At 47.7% G+C, this 23,631-nt stretch overlaps 1 protein-coding gene across 1 annotated transcript in view; it reads right to left on the bottom strand.

Moving 5' to 3' along the window:
• Positions 1 to 10,506: 10,506 nt before the first annotated feature.
• The window catches only part of CNTNAP2 (contactin associated protein 2), a gene marked incomplete at both ends in the record, with an annotated part of 1,573,870 nt that continues 1,560,745 nt past the window's right edge, over positions 10,507 to 23,631 (bottom strand). Inside the window, 2 exons of the mRNA XM_084230860.1 lie at positions 10,507 to 10,706; positions 12,548 to 12,628. Of these exons, the coding sequence (XP_084086986.1) occupies positions 10,507 to 10,706; positions 12,548 to 12,628 (281 nt within the window). The remainder of the gene's footprint in view (positions 10,707 to 12,547; positions 12,629 to 23,631) is intronic.

Raw genomic sequence — 23,631 nt, 5'->3', positions numbered from 1 at the left:
TGTGTGTGTGTGTGTGTGTGTGTGTGTGTGTGTGTGTGTGTGTGTGTGATTCTCAGGTGGGAGAGGTTGCCTGGGGATCCTCAAAACAGACCTCTTAAGGCTGGGGCAGGGGTCCTGGGTGGAGTTAGTTGCTGCGCTGCTATGAGACCCTCAAAAGCGAAGTAGGGTTGCTCTCTGAGTAGCAGGTGACTGATAGGGGGGACACACTACAGTAGAGCTTGGGGACTGAACTTCCAAGCACCTGGACAAAGAGCTGTGGTCCTAAAGATTTGGCAAAAATTTATCAGGTGAAGAAATGAACGAGGAAACTCGAGCCAGAAGGAATCGTTGCTTGGCAAACAGTATGTGGAGTTGCACATGCCCTGTGTGTGCAGATACCTGGCGGCGGAGTGGGGGTGTGGGTGCTGGGCCATGGCTGCGTTTGAGGAGCAGAGTTGAACACATGAGGCGTTGGGATAGTGTGCATATAAGCCTAAAAATGAAAACAGATTTTTCAGTAACAATGTACATGTTGAGAATTTAAATACTTGGTCAAGCAAGAGGGTCAATCGTAAATCACTCTCTTGCTTGAGAACCTGAATGGCTTCTTGTTACCCTCCGGAAAAGCTGACTTCAAGAGACATCAGGCCTCTCCACACTGAGGTCCCTTAACTTACTTCTAACTCTTTCCTATTCACTGCCCCCCACAAACCTGCACTCTCCAATCCGCTTCACTCTGAGGTCCTAAAACACACCCCACCCTGTTCAAAACAACCACTCTGTTCAGACCCTACCCGGTCCAATGGCTTCCCCTGCTCAATCCCCAGTGAGTCCAGTTCACACCACTCCATCCCTTTCCCGAAATCAGACATTCTCAAAGATTGCTGGTGGGAGTGGGACTTGGTGCAAATTAAAAAAAAAAAAAAATCAAAGCCTCCTACTCATGTATGATCAAGTCCCACAGAAATTCTCAAAGAACTCAAAAATATTTGAAAAGCTCTTCCCTCCTCATTAGTAATCAGTGAAATGCAAGTGAAAGGAAATTAGATTAATATTTAGATAGTATTTCCCTCTTCTTAATTTGGCAGAGATGGAAAAGCCTCATGCCTGTGGTTGATGGTGGTGTGAGGAGTATAAATCGGTAAAGGTTTTGGGCAGAACCCTGGCAACGTGAATCAAATGCACCAGTGGGTGGGGCATTCCATTTCTAGGGATTTATCATAAAGGAATGAGGAATAAACAAAAACATCCATTTAGAACGTTCTTTGCAATACTAGGGAAATTTTAGACACTAGATATTCAATGCTAGAGCTAAAGTTAATAGCAAGACAGGTAAAGTAGGTAGTAAAGTAAGTGTGGGGATAGTCATGTTGGAATCATGCAGCCATTAAAATTTTGGTAGTGACCACTTCGGGTTGTAGAATAGGGTGCCAAGGACAGGAAATGTGATTATATTCATTTACGAAGGATCAAAGATTCCCTGTGACTTACCTCCCTGCCTGTTGGAGTCGGTGTCAGAAATGACAGCTGGTTTCTCCAGGGACAGTTCCCTCGGGAGCTGAGCGATGGCGTCTGGAGATGGTGTCCAGATCCCCTCCCCACATGACCTGATGTTGGCTGGTTGTTCCTTTTCCTCAGTTGTCACGGAAATTGCCTTCTTGAGGAGGACTAGCAGCTATTTTCCTCCCAATTAATCACGTAATGCAGCACAGGCATCAAGGAAGGAACTTTGACTCAGAATAGATCCAGCTCTCTGCTCGGTTTGCTGGTTTCATGTTTTGAAGATGATTCACATTTACTTAAGCTTCTTCCCCATATGTCCCGGACTTGTGTTTTATGACACCAGACGGGGAGACTAATTAAGCTTTAGAGTTCACTCCTGCAGTGCTTAAACTGAGATTCGCAATGACAGGTCTGGCAGTAATCAATATATCTGCTGCACTTGTAATGATTTAAAGGGGATGCCATGGTTACTGCTTGGCATAAAAGCCAATGAGTTCTGTAAATTTAATTTAGAGGAGTTATAACTTGATCACCCAGAAATATATTACCGAAGCATCTTGTGTTTCCAACAAAGCCCAAGGCGTGCTTCTAGGAAGATCTGTGATTTAATCAGGAGACTTTTCTTTACAATGAGGGAACTAACAGGTGACAACAGACCTCTGCCCAGCTCCTGAAACAGCCCTAAGCTGCAGGACTGATCTGCTTCCAGTCGTACAAGTTAAAAAAGGTGATTTCACCAACCTAAGTGCCAAGGACAGAGGAGTGGATTAAGATGTGTATATACACAATGGAAAGTGTATGATAAGCTATGATAAGGTGAATTCTTGTCGTTTGTGACAACATGAGTGGGGATTATGGTAAATGAAGTTAAGACAGAAGGAGAAAGACCTGATGATTTCACTCATGTGGAATAGCAAGAAACAAAGCAGAGGGGGTGTCCGATGGACTGTGGTGCAGGACTATGGGTGCCCTGGTGGTGAGTGGGGATGATAATGTACATCTGAGGAGGTGTGAACCTGTACCCCTAAGTCATATACAGCGCTGTAAACCAATGTTTCCTCAATAAATGTAAGCAACAGTGATTTCACAATTAATGTCTATTTTTGCATGCTTCAATCAGACACCCAGCTACGAGCAAAGTCATTTGCAGGTCAGTCTAGAATACGGATGGTTTTTCTGGCTCTGGATACAGAAGTACATGTTGACTTTCCCATTTGGGTGAGGGGTTGCTTCGTACCCATCTGCTGGGGAGAGGGGTTGTGGAACGTCAGGCCCCCTTCCCTTCAGTTTTCTCCAGTTTAGTAATAAGAGGATCATTGTTGCATTTATTATTTTTTAAAAGATTTTATTTATGCATACGAGAGATGGGGTGTGGGCCAGAGGTATACGGGGGGGAGGGGTGGTGGTGAGAGAATTCGCCAGAGACAGAGTGGGGAGCAGAACAGGCAGACTGACTGAAATACACTGCTGAGGGGAGCAGCGGGCGGGACAGGAGAGGTCTGCTGCTCCCTGTGGGTAGCTCCCTGGCTGGGGACTGAACTCATGCTGCAGTGGCTGTGGATAACTTCATAGTCCTGAGACTTAACCTCTCGCGCCACGAGGGAGGCCCCATTGTTGCATTTAAAAGAACAAAATGCTCTGCCTGCAAAAGCTCCCTCCACCTTGCTTCTGCCTGTTAACTCACGGTGACTTACGGATTGGTTATGTTACCAGTTACATCTCTTGCCATACATACATCGGTTTCCCTCCCCATAGGTAGACCCTGATTTCATTGTGCTTCCTGCCACAGGACCCTTGTTTGTGCCCCCTCCCTTGGGGCTGAGGGTTAAAGGACGATACTTCTTGGAATGCGGCATTTGGTCACCCTCTGGCCGTCGGCCATCATTGTTGGTCTCCCTTGTTTCATTTTGCTTTCCTTATCTCGGACCCCTTCCCCACTCCATTTTCTTCTCCTGAATATAACATTTTATTTGCAACATAATGTGTATTTGACAGAAGGATCTATGTCCAGACACACATCCTCAGTGATTCATCTATCCTGGAATAATGTTTTGTTGTGCTGTGTGCAGGTTTTTAATTTCAATAAATTCTACTGCTTTATGAATCTAACGTTTCTTTTCACGGCTTACTATATTTTTAAGCCAGAAGATTTAGGGGTGCTGCATAGATCTAGATTGTGACTTCTAACAGCATTCTCAGCCTTATTGGGCAGAGCTGATTCTCTAATGACAGATGCTTGGATCACCTGCAACTCCGGGCTGACACTCCCTGAGGGTCTCCAGACACCGTCCCCGAGCAGAGAAGTCCTCCCTCACCCAGAGAAGTCATGGGGTCACACCGCCTTATTTTAACCCCCTGCTTAGAAATTGTTTCCTTGCATACTGTTTATTTGCTTGATACCTCAGTGCTCCCACTGGAACCTAAGTTTCGTGCAAGCGGGGGTGTGTCTGCCTTGTTCTCCAGGGAATCCCAGAGTCTACATAACCAACTGGCCCCTTACACTGATTTCCTTTAAAAATCCAGGGGTGAGGTCATGATTGAAATTACTGTGGTCACTTTGGGAAGATCATCAGAGGCTCCTGTGTTTTTGCCTGCAACGATTTTTAGCAGCTCCCCCATAGAGCTGGTTTTAATTTCCTTGTCCTAAACGTGCTTCCTCTGGCATTCAGAGGCTGTGCCCCACCCTGACTTTCCAGGTCTCGGGGAGCCAGCTCAGTGCTTCCTACTGTCGCTCATGACTGAGAAGCTTGCCCTCGAGTCCCATTCTTGCTGTTTGTCTCCTACACTGAGAATTTTATCCCCCAGCCTTTTAATTTGTGAACACACAAAAAAAAAATTCATTCTTGTCATCATGGCCTTTTTTTCACCTGTCACATCTCGAGTTTCAATTCTATGATCTTGACATCCTATTTCTAGAAGAAATGACTAAGTTTCTCATGCTTTAGAGTTAAAAATTGTTGATTTTGTTCCTTCGATGAAGACTTGGCATTGGCATTTTCTTCCTTACTCTGTCCCAAGAGCTTTCACTTCCCATATGCCCAGAGGATGAAGCAGCAGGAATGGGAAAATCACAGAAATGTGATCAGAACAGGAAACTTGCTTTCTTCTGCTGCTCCAATTGCGGTGGCGGTGTTTTAGCTCTATCAGCAGGTTGGGCGTGTCTGGGAAGAGGTGTTGGGGGGCAGGACTTGCTGGTAGAAAAGACTTCAGGTATGGGGGTTATTTAGCTCAGGTTTCATTGAACTCGTTTCTGGTGAGCAAAGAAAAGTGAGCATGTACTAACCACAGCTCACGGCACACTTGCACTAGTACACTGGGGACACAAACCCTTCAAGAACAATACTCAGTGCCTCTTCTATGTTCTGGGAAGTCGGCCTGCAATGTCATGACTGACAAGGTGAAGGGAGATCTCTTTCCTCCCCTGAACCTCTTCCCCACAGCTCCCTAAGACCTCCCAGCCACATAATAAATATGGCCGTGTGCAAAATACAGTCACAGCCCCACACCGGGAACCATGGATCTCGGGTTAATGGTCAGTGTGACCAGGAGAAGGAGCAAGTTGTGGCTGCCAAGCTCTTGCTGGAGGCGTTATGCCCGAACTTGGGGTTCCTCCTTTAAACATGTGCTCTTTGTAAATTCTGGCTGGCTTTCTTTCCCAAGAGGCTTTATGACATGCTCCCTGCACCTATTGGGCCACGTTTGCAGAGCAGAATCCCCACACAGAGAGGCCATTACTAGCCATTGGCCTTGGGAGTTGCTGCAGAACAGAGGTGAGGCGTGTGCTAGAGTCCACACTTACTTGATGTACATTTAAAGGCTTTACTGAGGATTGATTAAAAGGAAATGGCTTCCCATGGTAACTGAAGTCTGGAACGGGAGAAATAATTCAGGATCATCAAATAATTCAGGATGCACTCCTTGTGGATTACCAAGGTTTGCACCTTTAGTGAGTTGAAACCTGTCACCTACTCCACTGACTTGGAGCCATTTGTCACTCCAGGCTCACTCCCCTGGTTCCAAACACGGCTCTGAGTAGGTTCTGGGCCTCTCTTCGCCCTCGCCACATCTTATCAAGCTGTGTGGAAGTGAATCCAAAGCATGAAGCCAGTATCCATCCAGCTAAGGAGAGTGAGGAGGGCAGCGGCCGGTGGCCGTGGAGGTATCTGGAAAACACTTGCCCACAGGGAGCGACCTTGTCTCCATAACTTTGGGAAAGATTATCATCATTTTGGAAAGATATTGGTGCTCAGAGTTTCTTTTGTAGGACAATTGCTTCTAAGAGAATCGAGTGGAACAAAACACAAAGACTCACTTTTAGGATAATTAAAACTATTTTGGATTTTTATTTATCAATCTGGTTTCTAATATAACTTTAGTTAAATGAAAGACATTCACAAAGAATATTAGGCATACATACATAATTTCCTTCTTTCATTCTAGTTTACATGCTGTTGCTTTTAGAGAGTGAAATTTTGTGTTATTTCACAGGGATGGAATCTTAATCGACTTGACAGAAAGAATATTTAGCCCAGTTTTTCACAACTCTAACCTCTGCAGTCACCATGCTCACTGAAAAAAATTCAAAAACTGGACAGAACAGAACTTAGAAGGAGTATCACTGGGCACTGCTTCTTGGCCTAGTGAGAGGAGCCCTGGGTTTGCCTGGGGCCCAGAACCCGGCCCTCCCCGCGGACAGCCCGGGCCAGGAAGCAGTGTAGACCATCTTGGTAGACCTGTTCTTAAAGCACATTTTCATCTGGAAAAGAAACTTGTAAATGCACGTTGGCTATTAACCCCTGTGTGTCCACCTGCTGTGCTGACCTCCTACCAGTCTCTGCTCAGCTGGAGAGACCCACCTTTCCACACGGCTTCCCTGCGTCATGACGCGTTTTACACACTACTGGTGCCCAAGAGGTACTGCAGGGAAGAAGAGGGAAGGATCCAGCCTTATGCAGGGAACGCACAGGCCCAGGGCCCCAGCTACGAGCCGAGCTCCAGTTTCTATGTGGTCTTTGCTAAGAAGCCCACCCAGCCACACGCCACCCCCAGTGGGGACCGAGGGCTTCAGGAGTGTGAGGTCTGACGTCTTTGCATCTCACCATGTTGACGGATTTGCTCCCCGGCCGTCTAACAACTGAGCAGCTGTGGAGCAATGACCCACAAGACCCTACGTTCCCGCACACGGGTGCGTGTCCACGGGCCTCCCCGACTTTGGCCTTTCGTTTCAAAGCATCCTGCCACTGAGAACCCAGGGCGCCTCACAATTGTCTCATGGAGGAGTGAAACATCTGTCTTAAAAACGGGGTGAGGAAGGACGGGTTCAGGAATGACAAAGGTCAGAGTTCAGCTGACCCTCGGGGTCTATGTCCTCCAAACATTTAACAAACGGGCCCCCCAGTTTTTAGCTCAAATCAGCCAGGGGTTGGCCGTGGTTTGTCACCTATTTTAGCGTCAGGGTCTCGGGGGGACTCCATCCCAGTCCTGTTTGCGGCTGCTCCCTGGAACTCCCTTGGGTAACTGCCTTTTGAGAACTGCTTGACGGGGAGGGCGAAAGGGAAGAAGCTCTGACGTGCTCATCAGGTGTTTATCGTTTGGAGGCGCGAGATGTAAAGGGATGACCAGAACGTTTGCACCTTAAGAAAATGGCGAGGGAGAAACGAGCACTTGGAAGGACTGTCCAGACTCAGAGACAGAAGGACGTTTCTTCCCGACGCTACACTGCTCACGTTCACACCTGGGGGCCGTTAGCTTTTTCCTGAAGAGCTTTCAGGGCCTGGCCGCCGGGCCCAGCTCTTGCTGTGGCATCCGAGGCTGTTCCACGGCTGCTCACCCCTCATGTTAACATCTATTCTTTGGATAGAGCCAAGTCCTTTTTCCTGTGCCTCGGAATTTCTGCTCCTGGGAGTCAAGGATGCTTGAATATCAAACCCGGGGCCACAGGACATTGGTCTAACACCTGCACCCCAACTCTCACATGAGTTCAAGAAAAGCCTCCATGTCACCAGTCTCTGTCTCTGAGTAGCTGGTTAAAAGTCACCGGGAAATGTTTTCCTATATTAAGCCAGGGAATATACCTTCATACAGCTTTTTACCTCCTGTGCAGGTTTCCTTGACCCAGGGAGTGGTTTCCGGTGCCTGTGTGGTACTGTGCTCGCTGCAGTCTAAGCCCCTTCCAGCTTCTCGAAACACAGGTGCTTGTTATTTACAGAGCAGGCCTCCTGCCCAAACCACCCTCCACCGGCCACAAGTTTTCTGGAAGCTTAAAACGTCCTCTTATCTAAGAAAAGTTTGGTTTGTTTTCATTTTCTTGTTACTCCCAGAGGCTGCCACCAGCTGATCTGTGCTCCACCGATGGTGTATCGGGATACAGAGGCGGAGGTTTTTTGGTCAATGACTGACAGAGCGAGACTGGGAGCCAGCTTGGGTCTGAATGCAGAGGTTGGGGGGGCAGGTGTGTTGTTCTGAGCTTGCAGGGAGAGGGGAGCTGGATGAAAGAGCTTGCTTCTCTTTCTTCACCCAAGCAAATTATTTACCACAGAGTGCACTGGATAAGGACTGCACAATTACACTTAGAAATTTTGGTGCAAGATCACAATCCCAGGTTTCCAGCCCTCCACCCCACCTTGCCAACTAACACCTTCTCTGTCTTTTGTGTGCTGGCCCCTGGCTGGCTTGTAACCCCCTTAAGGGTGGAGCCACTCCTCATCCCTGCAGTCAATTCCTGTGCCCAAGCTTCCAAAATTCGGCAAGAGAAATGTTTAGTTTTATTTTTTGCCTCTGGTGGTAGAAAAGAGGAAAGTAGTGAGGGCAGAGAAACAGTGAGAACATTGAAGTATCAGGAGAGGTTTTTGATTCTTTTAATCCCCTACTCGTTTTGGAAAGAAAGTGCTGAGACTGTGCATAAAGAATCGAACTATCATGGGAAATGCAAGAAATAAATTTCCATCTGGCATTGTGCGTGAAGTGCAAAAGTAATATAACACAAAGGAGGTCTAAAAGAACAGGAAACATCTCTAAGACAGTGTTTAAAATCAACTTTTTCAATTTTACAATACATAAAAGACCCTTAATGGCAGTCATCTTGATTAACTAAACACCCTTTGTCTTCAGCATGTCATTTGCAAATCTTACATTGTGCTGACACTTAGTACTCTTTAATACTTTGCATTTTAAATGTGCCTTATGGAGAATGATCAAGACCTTTTAAAAATGATCAAGACAAATTCTAATAATGTCTGAGGTCAGCAACCAAGAGCAAAAGGACTTCCTCTAGTTCTGTTGCCTTGACTTGTGTAAGGAGTAAACTGTTGGTCAATACTCCCTCTGGAATGTGTATGTACTGGTGAAATGTACCGTGGCAGCTCTGGATAACACTTTCCATTATTCAAGGAGTTGAGATCCTCCAGTAAGTTAGCTACACAGAGTATCCTGACAGTGTATCAATAACCCTAACAAATGAGCCAGAATTTCCATTTTATTGAGGCAGGCCATCAGAAAACTGGCACCAATACATTTTAAACCTCATCTTACCCCCTTCCAGGAGAAGGAAAAAAGTAGTCATGCTGAATGCCCCCAAATGTGGAAGTTTAGTTTTTTCCTAAAAGTGTTTATTAAGTATAAGAGCCTGAACCCTAATGATCCTAAATGGTAGTTATGCAAGAAATAAAGTTTGTAATCTTTTTAGAAGTAAATGAACTGATTATTTTGGATCGTCCTATAGAAGCTTTGTCCCACTTGTTTACTCAAAGCCTATTTCATCAGATAAAATCAGGGAGTTACTTGTTGGAATAGCTGGTCAAGGTGTGATTGACTAGACATGTTTGTTGTCTGAGAAGCAACAATTTCCAGCTGTGTGGTGAAACTGAGGTTCCAATGTGCTGCCACAGAAGATCCCTGAATCATGGCAGCCTGTCTATTTGGGATGGAACACTACATGGAGGACTTAAAATTTGGCAGTGTTTTCCATTTGATTTCAGAGTAATAACGATGATAATAATAGTGGTCATAACTTGGCTTTATTATGGCATGTCCATTCAGTGGACACTCTGCTAGGATTGTATCACAGGGGCTTAAAAAGGGTTTTAAAGCAAAATGAGAAGAGCAACCTAATTCACATACTCACTGGGAAGCGTCCACACTCTCACTACACTATGAAAGAAACAAATAGTAGCTCTCATTTCCCACTGGGGTGCTCACACACATAATGTGATCCAATAGTTGTAGGCTAAAATCTTTTGTAATAGCTGGTCACTGTGGTGTTGTAGCTGATAGTGATACTGATCAGGTCTAAGACGACATACATGGGACGCTATTACCTTGCAGAATTAGATGAGAAATAAAGCCATTCCCAACAGGAAGCTAATTCCCCTCTGTTGTGATGCCCTCTGTTGTGTAGACTATGTTGTTTCATAAAGGATGCCACACATTTCTCCTCCTTCCACTGCGTCAGGTAGAACCTCGGACCATTGGCTTAGACTGAGGTCTCTGAAAACTGGCAGATAGTAAATTCTCTTTGTCCCTTTCTTTATCATTGACAGGACAGAAGAGGAATTATATGAACACGAACTAGTTACTACAGTAGCCCATTAAAAGTTGACTATAAGCAAAAAGAAGAGAATGCTGGAGGTCATATGTATGTGCATCAGCTTTTCTCAAGAAAAAAATATCCACATTCTAAGGGCTCTTAAAAATGTAGAAAACTTGCCCTGTTACCATGGGTCTTTAGAATACCTCTAAACACACAAAATAAGACAGATAGTACCTACAAATTTCAACCATTGCTTAAACTCTAAAAGCATTTTTTGTATTATTTTGTTTTGATACAGAAGGGGAAACTCAGCTATAAAGAAATATTAAAAAGTATTTTTTGTGGTGATCAGTCTCAAGAATTTTCTGTTGTTTGCCTCCCCCAACTTGTGCTGATAGTTTAAGGATGTGCTCAGGAGTATGAAGCAGGGTGCTTTTGTCCCTATCCCTCCACCCCAGAGTTCCCCCCTCCCTGTCCCCTAGCCAAAGAGCCACCCCTCAAATGAGCCACTCCTTTTTGCTTTCATCAATGGTCTCTGTGAAGTTGGGGTCGTTGTTCATGATGGCGGCGTCTGCGCTCTCTGCCGATTCCGCCCCCTTAGCTTCGTTGGTGTGGTAGGTGCCCTTGTGACGGAACATGTACCGGATGAGGAAGACCAAGGTGCAGAGGATGGTGAAGATCACCACGGCGATGACCCCTGGGGGGACGGGAGAACTAGAGATTAAACACGTCTTATGTACCCCCCAACACTTTTCCCCACTTAGGTTCCCTCAAACACTGCTCCCTCCCTTATAAAACACAAAACTCTAAATAAAGATTTCCTTTTTCTGGCCTTTAAGGGCTCACAGGAACAATAGGAGTAACTTGTAGCTCAGCTCAAAGTAAAAATACTGGGTAAGATAATGAAATAATTGTTTTTAAACTGTGGACAACAAGCAAAGAACCGTGACATCTGAGAAAAGAGATTAAAAAAAAAAACACACACTTAGACCCTTCACTTTTTCCTAGTTTTCTGAATCAAGGCAATTTCTAGACAGAAGATTAGAATGCTTCTGAACATGTATAAATAATGATTCTAGAAAGCAAATCACATATATACCTAATAGCTTCAAAATAAATGAAGCAAAAATGGATAGAAAGAATTAGACCCATTCAGAATTATACTTGTATATAATCATGCTTGTATTAATATATTTCAACACTATTCTCTCAATAATTGATAGAGCAGTTAAATAGAAAATCAGCAAGGATAGAGACCTGAACAACACTCTTAACACACTTGACCTAATACCAATCCTACACATCTTGAACTCTAGGAGAAACACTACTCATTTATGAGCCAGCATTATCCTGATACTAACACCAGATATTATAAGGAAATGATAGGACATTTTTCATCAATGAAATTATAGCAAATCAAAGCCAGCAATATGTAAAAAAAAAGATTATGAAGTATGACCAGGAATGCCATACTAATTTAGCATGTTAAGAAAATAAAGGAGAAAAACCATATGATCATCTCAACCACATGAGAGAGGCAGAGTACAGCAGGTCACATATTATGATTCCATTCATTTGACACTCTGAAGGAGGGGAAAGTACTCTATGTGAGTGAAAGAAGATCAGCGGTTGCCCTGGTTGGCAGTGGGGCAGGGGCAGGGTGGACCACCAAGGGCCCCAGAGCTTTCTGTGGATGGAAACGCTCTACATCTTGACAGACATATGGGTGATTAGGGGCAGATGCATTAGTCAGAAGTCACTGACCTATTACCCCTAAACAACTGCCTATTACCCCTAAACAACTGCCTCAGTAATAAACACACACACGAGAACAAGGATCAAGTCAGAATGCTGGAAAACACAATTTAAGCACCACTTTGAATCATTCTAATTTTAGTCATCTATCTACATCTAGCTTCCCAGGTCTCTACTTTCCTCGCATGGAAAAGAAACCTACCGGCTAAGCCAAGTTGATCGGCTCCCTTTAAAATCCTTGTTATCTTTACAACATGAGCTAGACTCAGCGAGCACAAAACATCTTTAGAAGACAGAAGAAACATGGAGAGAAGAGGTCTAGTGGGCCCCAGGGTTAGCATGACTGAGCCAAGCAGGATGGTCATTTTCCAGCTGTCTGTGGCGAGGAGACAACCAGAAGATCTGAGAAACTTTGGCCTATTCCTGATCATTTTTATGAAGAAACCCACATCTGATCTATCCCTCCTCATTTGGTGCTAAGGTATCCTGGCCCATGTGAGCTGTGAGGACAAAACGGACCAACAGAGGCAGGAGGAAGAAATGACTTGGCATAGGGGACTCCCACTCTGGCTACCTCCCCTCTACCTTTCTTTTATGCCCGTCAGCAGTTCCTCCACATCCCTACTTTACCATCTCATCATATTTAAGAGGCAAAATAAAGCCAAAATTGACATGAGTAGTGTCAAGATCAGACTTGCTTCCGAAAGGAATTTTTTCCCTAGACGACGACTTTATTGAAAATTATTGAGGCCCACAGGTGAGCAGCCTCAGGAGAGCACCCACCTCCAATGATAGCCGAGTTCCTGTTCACTCCATTTCTGATGGCTTGACCTTGTCCGGGGTTATACGGGAAGTCGGCACTGGCTGTGGAGAGACAGGGAGGCTGAGTCAAGTGTACCATTTACCCTGGGCATTTCGTCGCGTGACTCCTCAACCTTTCTTTCCCACCTCGGATGGATGCGTTTTGCTCTTGTTTTCCCGAAGAGCCACAGCCTTCCCCACCTCGTTTCCTGCTGCTCTCCCTACTTTCAGGGATTTGTTGATAACTTAAGCCTTCTTGCCCTAAGGCGCTTACTCCCTTGAGGAGAATCCATTTTATTCCAGCCAGCAGAATGATAACCATTTTGACAGATATATTTCAAATGATTTCATTGCAACTGACCTTGCCCCAATACCAACATCCTCTTGGAAATGCAGAGGCCCAAGAGACCGCATTGAACGGCAAGCTCCCCATCACACACGCTCCCTTCTATGAGGCCCCCTGCACCCATCTGCTGGAGGGTTGAGCAGGTTGAGTGGAGCTAAAGTATGAAGAAACTACCTGCTGGCAAACACTGAGTAGGTCCAAATGTGAAGGGTCATTTCAAGGTACCCTTTAGAATCTGAACCCAGAATCCACTGTAAGAACAGGACTGTCTGCACTGGCTGTCAAATTATCAGCGTATTTCATGGTCCTAAGGCAACCAAGCGATTTAGCCCAACTATTCTCCCCATTGCTGGTGGCTGCTGGGCTGCCGAGGAAGGCCAGTGAGGTTGAAAGGCCTCTAGCTCTCTCGGCCTGACTTCAGAAGCTGAGTAAGACGCTTTGTCTGACAAGGGTAAATCCACAGCATCTACTGAGCAATGTGGTAGAGTAAGACCTAGGAACCAGCTGTGGAAGTACAGAAAGCACATGCCCTTGTTCCAACAGGGGACGGTGCAGAGAGAAACGTCACCTCCTTATAGAAACACCGGCGAGGTCAGGAATTGTGCTAACTGCACGGACAAAATCTGTTTACAGAATGAACGATTAAGGGGAATTTTAAAGCAGGTGCTCAGGTGCAAGAGTGATTTAGAAGTCGGTGGTAAGAACAGCATATGTAAGAATTTGTGAATTCTTTAACCTCCAATTCCTTCCTGTCCCAGAGAGCAGGTCGGGAGGAGATGGAGCAGGAAAGCCCTTTCTTTTCCTCGAGAAGGTAAATGAAGTGCTCCGGGTGCTGATCTCAAAAGATGTAAAATGGTAGACTTCAGGCTCAGACACCAATTGCACTAAAACACACACATTTAAGTGCACCCAGAAATAAACTGAGATGATCTAACAGCGAGCGTGCCCGCCCCACAATGAAAGGCACTAAAAGCTTCAGGTTGTCACATATCAGGGACGAAAAAATTAGTCTCTGACATCTCCCAGGGAAAATATTGCCATGGAAACCATTGGTGCTTCAGCATGTAAAGTGATAATTTGAGTCAATTCAACCCAACTGCTATTAATTAGAATTTAATTTAAACCGCAACACGGCTTTTGCAGGGGGCCTGGGTCAGATGATGTAGACATAGACATGCCTTTGTTCTCTCCATGCTGCTTCATTGCATTTCACTTTATTCTTTTCTAATCGGAGCTCTATGTCCGGCATTCTTTTTCTCCAGTCGTGTTTTGGCCTGTCACTCCTGACTGGTAGTTTAGAAGCAGATCTGAAAACAGATGCTGCTGCTGCAGAGGAAGGGTTCTCTGCTTCGTCTGAGGAGCTGCTGTGGCCGATCGCACCGTCAGGGAGCGTGTCCCGGCCAGCAGGGTGTCATCCCCATGTCTGGCGCTGAACTTCAGGCTGGCGTTTACACCTAGGCCCTGCCCCTCGGCTGCTCAAGAAAGAGCCAGCCAGTTTCCAATTTCAAATGGGACGAGATTATGTATTTTTGTCTTCTGACTCTGAAAGTGTTTCCAGCTTCTTCAAGGACAGGCCGAGGGCCAGCTGTTTGCCCGAGTGTCCCAGAGCCAGTGACCAAAGGGGTTGACTAGGTGAAACGGCACCGAGTAAAAGAAACCATCAGCTGTCTCGTTTACACCACGCCCACGTTTATAGGAAAAGACTGAATGAGCCATTGATTTTATGACAGTCCCTCCTTCCTATTTTTTCACCAGCTTCTGAATGGCCTCAGTTGCCTTTCCAAAAAAAGACTGACCCGCCCAGACGCGACTGGAGGGACATTCTTCTTTGTGATGAATTATGAATAAGGTGTCTGTACTGGAAAGAGCTTGTTATTGATAGAAGCCCAGACTTTGCATTCCAGAAAAGAAACCCCGGGACGAGGGTGTCTGTGTCCATGTCAGAGGCCCAGGCCGGCGCCATGGCCAGTGGGGGATTCTCAGTGATGCCTGCTTGTGAGTTGACCGTCCTTGGAGAACGTCACCATCCTTGCGGGTGACGGCGTCACGCTGGTGTTTACAGGCTCGTGGGCCTCTGCCTGCCTCTCCAACTGAGCAGCTACAAGGCAGGCAGCTGTGAGGCCAGGTAGCTGGCGGGTGCAGGCCCCAAGGGTGCTGTCTGACTGTTAGGACTTTCTGTGCCTCTCACTGCAGTTCTTGAACCTCGCAAGTCCAGGGAGCCCCAGGAGGGGCTGGGGGACCCCGAAGTGGCCTTTTCCTTCACTCATGACTGTCAGATGCCCTGTGGGGGTGGGTGACTCCCCCCCTCCCCCCCCCCCCTCTGTCACGGGGTGATAAAAGCTCATTCTGCCCTTATCAGGAAGGCAGGAATGAAAGAGCCCCCAATGCTGGGGAGTAGGGTCCATTTGGGAGGCACCAATAAACCCCTGAAAAAAATTTCTGGAACGCACCCAGGTGTGGCCACAGCCTCCTGACCCAGGACCCAACAGCCCCCGCCCTGTTCCCGGTAGCCCTGGGGCAGGCAATGGCGCCTCACAGCTTTTCCTTCTCCTTGGCCTCATTCTGCTGTGTCTTGAGGGGACAGTAACTGAGTTGGTTCTTGGGGGGGCTTTTGGTCAGTGCTTTCCAACCTCCAAATACCCTGGGCCTTATGAGGATGCAGATTCTGAGCTAGCTGGTCTGGAGTGGGACTAGGTGTGGCCTTTCTAACAGGCCAGGGCTCACCTGGAGCAGCGGGGCTTTCCTGAGACTCCTGGGCACCCCCCAGCTGTTGAGCATGTGCTTTAATGGAAGGGGGTGCTAGGTGGGCAGTGAGGACCTCGTCTTTTTGAGGCAGAACCACTGGGTGCTCTTAACCTGCCCAAGTCCCGTGGCTCTCTTTTCTCCCACCCTGTTTCTGCTCAGGGCAGAGGAAGCTACAGTAGGGACACCACTTTCAACCCTGAGCATGAGTCTTAAGTGTTCTGAATGGAGATGGAAGCGTTTATTACTAATCAATATGAAGAGCAGTTGAGGAAAAAAAAAGTCAAGGAGCTCAATAAATGGTTCTCGGAGGCAACTCCTCAGAGACCTTCCCTGGTTAAATTACAAGCTAGTTCTCCGAAGCAAGTCTCTCAGACAAAAGGGTGCCTCTCAGCACGGCACTTCCTGGCGTGACAGGTGCATTCACAGGGATACGAGACAGAAGACACATTTGTTGTAAATCTTGGGTGGTTGGTTTTTCTGTTCTTTGACAGAATCCTGCGTCAGCACCGCTGGCTCTTGCCCGGGTGGCGCTACGGGTGCCAGGCAGCCCTGGGCCTGGCCTGGCCAGTCAGAACATGGCACCCAGTGGCCCGGGGCCCCAGGTCGACGCCTGCCCTTGATGAAGCCCAGGTGACAGGTGTAGGCACTTTCCTGGCCGCATGAGCAGCCTTGTCACCGGGTCTCAGTTATCATGTCTGTGGCCTCCTCACTGGCCAGGCAGCGTCCGCAAGAATTGGGTGTGCTGCATCGTGGAAACAGCCTTATATGTAAGGAGACAGTGGGTGAGAAAATAAGAGGAAAACAGCCAATCCTAGTAAAAAAGCCCCAAACGCATCTTTTGAAGGCATTCCGGGCCGTGGTCCTCCACCTTTGCTCCAGACAGTGGTCAAGCACTGGGCGCGTTCAGAAGACGGCGGCCGTCAGCAGGCCCGGGCCTGAGGCTTCCGTGGGAGCGCACTCCATGGGGCAGGCGAGGGTCAGCAAGGGCGCTGGACGCCAGCAGGTTCGGCTTTGGAGCCTGGTGACGACTTTCGAAGGTGCCCAAATCAGATACCCCAAGATCCTTAGAACTGGTCCCCTCAGATTGCCCTCTCTGGCTGCAAAGGGTTTAAGATTTATTTATGCATACAAGAGCTGGGGTGTAGGCTAGAGGTGGGGGTGTGTGTGAGAGGATTCACCAGAGACAGAGTGGGGAGCACAACAGGCGAATCTACTGAAACACACGCTGAGGGGAGCAGCGTGGAGGCAGGAGAGGTCTGCTAAACCCTGTGGGTTGCTCCCTGGCTGGGGATTGAACTGGTGCTGCAGCGGCTGCAGATAGCGGCATAATGTGGAGAATTAACCCCTTGCGCCACCAGGGCTGGGGGTGCCCCGCTTCCCCCCCCAATTCTGGGATAAGAGCAACGAGGAGGAGCTTCTGGCCTAAGTCCCCACCCTAATTGAAAGGGATCCTCATGTCCTAGCTTCGGCCCTTTTCCTGACTGGAGACGCCATCTCTGCCCCTCTCTAAGGCCCGCGTGACTCAGGCGGGGGCTCACAGGTGTAGCCTCTTCAGTGGACGCGGCTAACTAGCGCCTCGCTACTCACAGGGTCAGGATGAGGTCACGGCCCAGGTCCTAAACACAAGATTAATATCCCCAGCACCCACTTTTAGAATTTACAACTCTGTAAACTCCCCACATATGTAATTGTTAAATTGATTTTCCTTCCTAACCCCTGGGACGCTGTCTGGATCCCTTGCCAGCCGGGGGGATGCCAGAGGCATGATGATTTTCTCTGTGCCCGACAGGCCGGCACCAGAAGCGTCATCTAGAGTTGAGCTCCCCACGTGAGCCTCTTCTAGCCACCCGAGGAATCAGGTGAGGGTCAAGGTCTCCGTTGCGCCCCCTTTGTGGAAATTTCCAGAAAGTCCCAAGGCCATACTTCCCCTGCGGAAGGCTCTCTTGGAAACCGGTGTATTAACACGCTTGGTTTTGTCACCCTGTGTGTACACCTTTCCAGGTAGTGCAGTGAGGAATAAAGGGCACGGAACACTTCATCTGCGACGAGCAGAACCTGCAGGAACCGCCTGGATGCAGAGAACAAGCCCCAAGTCCCCGCAGCCTCACCCTGCCCATGTCCACCTGGCCTCGGCCCTATCAGCAGTAAAGCCGGCCCTGGCATGCACGAGTGCGCAGGGGCGGGGTGGGGGGCCTGAAACTGGGGGTGCGCACAGCCCAGCCCCGCTGTGCGGTCAATTAGAGGGCTCTGTGAGCGAAGCGAAAGCACTTTTAAAAATTAATTCTGCACATATTTTAAGTCTTATCCGTGCCCACTTGGGCCCTGGCTTTTAAAATACTCTTTTCAGCTGCATTAGCACAAGTGAAAATTTTCACTCTAATCCCAAGACAATGTCTCTTCTTCCAAGAAGGCTGACGGCAGAAAACGCAGTCTGCCTCCCCACGCTAGGAACGGTCTTGTGAGCTGTTCTTTTCCTGAATGAGCCTTGGGTCTCAGGGACCCACTTTGGTGCTGGCAGTTGGGGGCCACGTCCTTATGAGGATGTGATAAACACCAACCCCCGCCCTCCCCAGGTGGCCCTGTCACCCCTGTTCTTCACACTCACGTCAACAGACTGTGAAAGATTTAATTGGTTCTAGAAGTCTCAATGAGGGTTTTTTCCCCCCTAAATTAAGAAAAACAGTAGCAGAAATTTAGTAGAAATTTTACCTACATGTAGCAAAATTATTTCAGACCTCCACTACGTATTTAATGGGTGACAGAAGAAGAGAGGAAAACAGTTCAGGGTAGAGAACTGGAATTCTTTCGCGTGTAAATTCAAAGTTTCACGGGAGGAGAGTGGAGAAAGCAGGAGCCTGAAGGGGTGTTTCCCCCGCCAGCACTTCAGACCTGACGCCCCTGCCCTGAGCCCTCACCACCAGCCCTGTCTGACCTTAAGGGGCCAGTGACCAGGTGCTCAAGAAGCTCCCCGGGCCGCTGACAGGCAGGCGTGGAGCCAGCCGCCATCCACGGGGGTTCGCGGAGGGGGTGAAGGCGTTTCCCAAGTCCCACTTTTCTCCTCTTTAAAGTGGGGCTAAATAATGTACACCCAGCCTGCCACACAGGCCTCGGTCAGGATAAAAATAAAGTCACGGGAAGCATTTTAGCAATTCAAGTCGCTTACAAATCTAGGTTATAGCTTCTGCCCTTAGCCTCCCCGGTTTTCTGACGGTTAAACCTTCAATTCTCAAAACTCTTTCAGCCTTTTCTGGAGGGGGAAGCCAGAGGCACACGTGCACCGGTGCACCCCAGGGCTTCCCGGGACCCGACGGCATGACAGACTGGCATAGATGCCCAAGAAAAAGCCAGGGCAGGGAGAAGACCGGGCCGAGCCCAACCTCCTTGGGCTCAAGTCCATTGGAAGGGATGACGGGCGGAGGAAAAGGAGGGTTAGGACTGAGAGAAGCCCACAGTGGGAGGAGATTAGGAGCCCCCCAGACTGAGGTCTGTGCTCCTTGTGGTAGATTCAGGGTTAAGGAATTCTGCTTAGGAAAGAACAGAAGCTGGAGGAAAGCACAGGTGAGGAGGCACATTGAGGGGACCCCCCCTTCCCTGGGGCACGCAGGGATGTTTGCTCTTGCAGCATTTCTTCCCCAGATCCCTACAGTTTTGCAGAACAGTCTGCAAGATCTGCTCTTCCGCAGACGCAGGCAACCTGGCTGGCCCGGGGCCCCTTCGGGTGTCAGGCGAGTCTGGTTTTCAGGTCCTGACTGGCCTCAGCCCTGGGGCATGGGGCAGGGGGTGTCTCAGAGTGAGTCTTAGGCTTGGGCCTTAAATCTCTCAACTCTGAGACTTCCGTGAGACACACACATGCGTCCTGACGAGAACAGTGTAAAAGAGCAGGAAACAAATTTAAAGAGGTTAAAAAAACCCAGAAAAACCGGACTAAATCCAGAGCCGGTTCTTTGAAACTAAGAAAGACAACCTAATCAAAGAGAAAGTGGGGGAGAGAGACCTAAGCTTACAGATAAAAAATACGAGTAAGAAATTTTCCAGAGACTGGAAATTATGAAAGCGTATTTTCTACGCTGTAGAAAGGAATTTGACTCCCTAGATTCAAGGCATGAATTTCTAAAATAAAAATCTTTAAGAAAGCATTACTGCACATGAGAAAGAAAGTCTAATTAGACCAATTATCATAAAAGAAATGGAGAGAGCCGTCAGCCATGCCCGAAGAAAAGGCAGCAGGCTGTGGCGCCTTTGCAGGCGAAGGAGCTTTCCAGGAGAATGAGCTTTCCGGGCAGGCTTGGGGGACGCTGCTGCGCTATTTCTACCCCAGCCACTCAGGGCCCCGGGCGCTGCAGTATGAGCATCACCTGGGTGCTGCCTCTGACCTGTGACCTGCAGGTAGGAATGCCCCAGGGGATCTGAAGCACTGGTTTGCATCATTCTGCAAATTAGACTGAAGTTCAGCCTGGGGAGAAGGGGGCTGCTGGGTGGGCAGGGCTGCATTCCGTCTGAGGACTCAAGGAAGATTTGCTTCCATGCCCATCCTGTCCCACGTCCAGCCTTGTGGCTGTCAGACACAGCTTCCCGTCTCTCTCCTGGTGTCTTCTAGAAACTTTCCACCTCCCCTGCTGGGTGGGCCCTTCTTTCTTTTTATGAAGTTGCCATAAGGTTAAAACTCAAGCCCATCCCCCTCCAGTAAGAGGACACAATAAACCATTTCACCCAACAATGGTTGCTGTAAACAAAAAAACCCCAAACTAAATAAAGCCATTAGTAAAAAACAAACAAGCAAACAAACAAAAAAACACCTTAAGAGGATGCCCCAGCACAACAAAATGTGGGTAATGCAGGGAATGAAGGTCTGGTTTAGTACTGGAGGGTCGATTCCTAGGAGGGAGCCCACTAACCCATCACGGAAGTGAAAGCACATGGTCACCTCCGTAGACACTGAGGTGGCATTAGACCCTCTGCAACATCCTGGTAAGACTTAGCAAAACAGGAATCCTTATGCAAAGCACCGGGGCTGCTGAAGCACTGTGTGGGTGTCAGGTACGTGTGCAGGCAGAAATCTGAGGTGGTCCCTGAGATTCGTGGCCCTTGGTGGACAAATCCCTCCTCCTATTCAATGAAACACTCATCTGGTGCCTTTGTGGCCAATTTTGCTGATGTAATTAGGTGCCAGATTAGCTGACCTAAGAGAGTTTTGTTTAGGAATTCTGAGTTTTGTGCTTGGCCAAAAAAGGAGGAACAAGTTAGAAATTCCCTTGTAGGGAAATGTTTTAAAATTATCTTCATGACGACTTTGTAGGAGGGGCCAGGAAGGCATCCTCTGCAGACAGGAAGACTTTATTTAGATGGATGTCCATCCTGCTGTCGTTAAGATAAAATTCAAATTTCAATAAATCTCTAAACAGTCTCAAAAAAGGACTGGAGTTCTAAAATAATGTGGTTATTTTAAATGTAAAGGAAACGTGTGAGGATAGGAAAATCTGAAGAAAACACAAAAGGGAAATTAGCTTTACGAGATGAATGGTATTGTTAGGGGGAAAAGGATGTCCCAAAGCAAATTCCATATAGGCTTTGTGGACTCCACCCCCACCCCAGGTCAAAGCCAAAGACACTGGGAACTTCCCCCTAACAGTATGACAGAAGCTCAGTCGTTAGCACAACTGGTCCCTGCTTTGTGAAGTCAGGTTGCTGCAACAGGTCCGGGAACCCAGAGGTGACTAAGCCAAACACCAAGGGCGATTCGGAATAGGACGGGCGGGGACAGGGAGCAAGAGCCACAGGGCTGGAAAGATCAGGCGGCCTCTGAGAAAGAAGGAAGCTTCCTCCCTTGCTTCTCCCACCCAAATACATTTCAAGGGGAGAAAATCTGTATCTTATAAATAAAACAAAATCATGAGATTTTGTGGAATAAAGTGGAATAATGTGTGGGGTAACTGGCTTTTCGCACCCCTAGCCTCTGGCGAGCACCTGTGGCTTTGATTGTGTTGCTGCAGAAGGCACCGGGGAGCGTGGGCGCGGGGCACGCGTGCCTGTTGTGGATGCCTGGAGCATGGGCACGCATAAGTGCACACCTGAGCCTGGAGGCGGGTGAAAAGCAGGGGGCGGCCGGTGTAAGTCCAGAAGGGGCGAGACCATGAGATGACGCCAGAGAGCCCAGAGAAGTATAAAGATTGGCTGGGGGGCTCGTTGCCTGCCTGCGTCCCCCTCAGCCCCCCGCCCGGCCCGGCCTGCCTCCCTGCCCGCCTGCCTCCTTGTGAGACCGGTTCCCTGAGAGCATTAAAGCCCAAAAGATCCACCGAGGGCTCTGGGACTCCTTTATCCATCTGCCAAATTGATAGTGACCTGCCCTGTGCTTGCTGGCCCTACATATTCAAAATAACTTCCGAATGGAGAAAGCATGGCACAAACCAAACACCAAGAGACGTTTTGTATTTTACCTATTAAAATTTAGAAGGAATTTTTCCCCGGGGTGGGGGGAACCCTGTAATGACAAAAAATGAGCTCAAATTGGGAAACCATTCAAACATGTAGCAAAATATTCATTTCCGTCATAAAGAATGGTGGGTCAAGTAGTGAAGGAGCAACAAACCAACAGGAAGGAATATAAATGGACAGATGATTCTTTGGTCAAAGAATATAAGCGGGAAGTTCATGGGGAAACACATACAGGGACTAATAAACTCACACGAAGTCACCTCATCTCACTCATGATTCACAAGTTCCAAATTAAAATTTCACTTTCCAAATAAAATATTACAGCAAGATTTAAAAGAATATGATGATGTCCTGAGTGGGTGGAGGTGAGGAGGAGACACCCCTATCTTACTGGGCTGCAGAGGGGCTATGCATCATTGGGGGGTGATCTTTAACAGCTGCTGTCAAGATTAAAAGTAGGTCCCGCCAGTTCCTCAGTCTACTAAAAATGGAGCTGCCATAAGACCCAGCAATTCCACTCCAAGGGATCTGCTCAAAGGACACAGAAACATTAATATAAAAGATACCTGCATACCTATGCTTGTTGCAGCACTATTTACAATAGCTAAGCTATGGAAACAACCCAAAAGCCCAAAAATAGATGACTGGATCAAGAAGATGTGGTCCATATACACAATGGAATATTACTCAGCATTCAAAAAGATAAACACATGCAGTTTGCAGCAACATGGATGGAGCTAGAAGGGATCATGCTCAGCGAAATAAATTGAAAGGAAAAAGAAAAACACTGGATGGTTTCATTTATAGGAGGAATATAGGGGATCAAGGAAAAAAACCCAACAAAACTATAACAAAACAAAACAAAAACAGACAACTATGAATCAGAGACATTCTGCAGGGGAAGGGGAGGGACAAGGATTAAAACGAGGGCGGGAACTGGTGAATTGGTGGTGGAAATTCTCTGGGGACTACACCTGAGAAAAGCAAGCAAACATTGTAAGAAAAAAAATAGATAAAAAAAAGCAGGTGCCTCCACTCAACAAAATCACGTGTGCAAAGCTACTCACCATGGAAACCAAAGACCGGGCCAGCTGCCCACACAAGCGTGAGATCAAAGATCTGAAACTTTATTATCACGCTGGACTTGAACAACAGAACTGTGCCCGCGGCCTTGGCAGAAAGGCAGCATCTGGCAGGTCTGCAGGAGAAGGGGGCACGCGAGGAAATGGGGGTCACGCATGTTCTGTCGGCTCCTGAGGAGCACGCGGGACGCAGGTAATGAAAAGATGGGGTGTCAGGGAGGAAGCACACGAGTCGTGCCATCTTAGCACAAGGATGAAAGAAGGAATCTCGGAGACAATGAAATCCCCCCGAGCGGGGCAGACAGGGTAAGTGCTTGCAGGTGGTGAAGAAAGGCCCCAGCTTGCGACTAGGAAGGAGCGGGGCTGGCGAGAGCCGTGGTAAAGCGGGCATCCTCTCTGCACGCGGGCACGCGAAGATTTAAAAATATTTTCTCTTCAGATGGTGGAAAGGAAATTTGGAA

Source organism: Talpa europaea, assembly GCF_964194135.1.
Source record: "Talpa europaea genome assembly, chromosome: 3".
Lineage (NCBI taxonomy): Eukaryota > Metazoa > Chordata > Mammalia > Eulipotyphla > Talpidae > Talpa > Talpa europaea.
The sequence above is the reverse complement of the archived record's forward strand: the minus strand, read 5'-3'. Positions and strand labels throughout refer to the sequence as shown.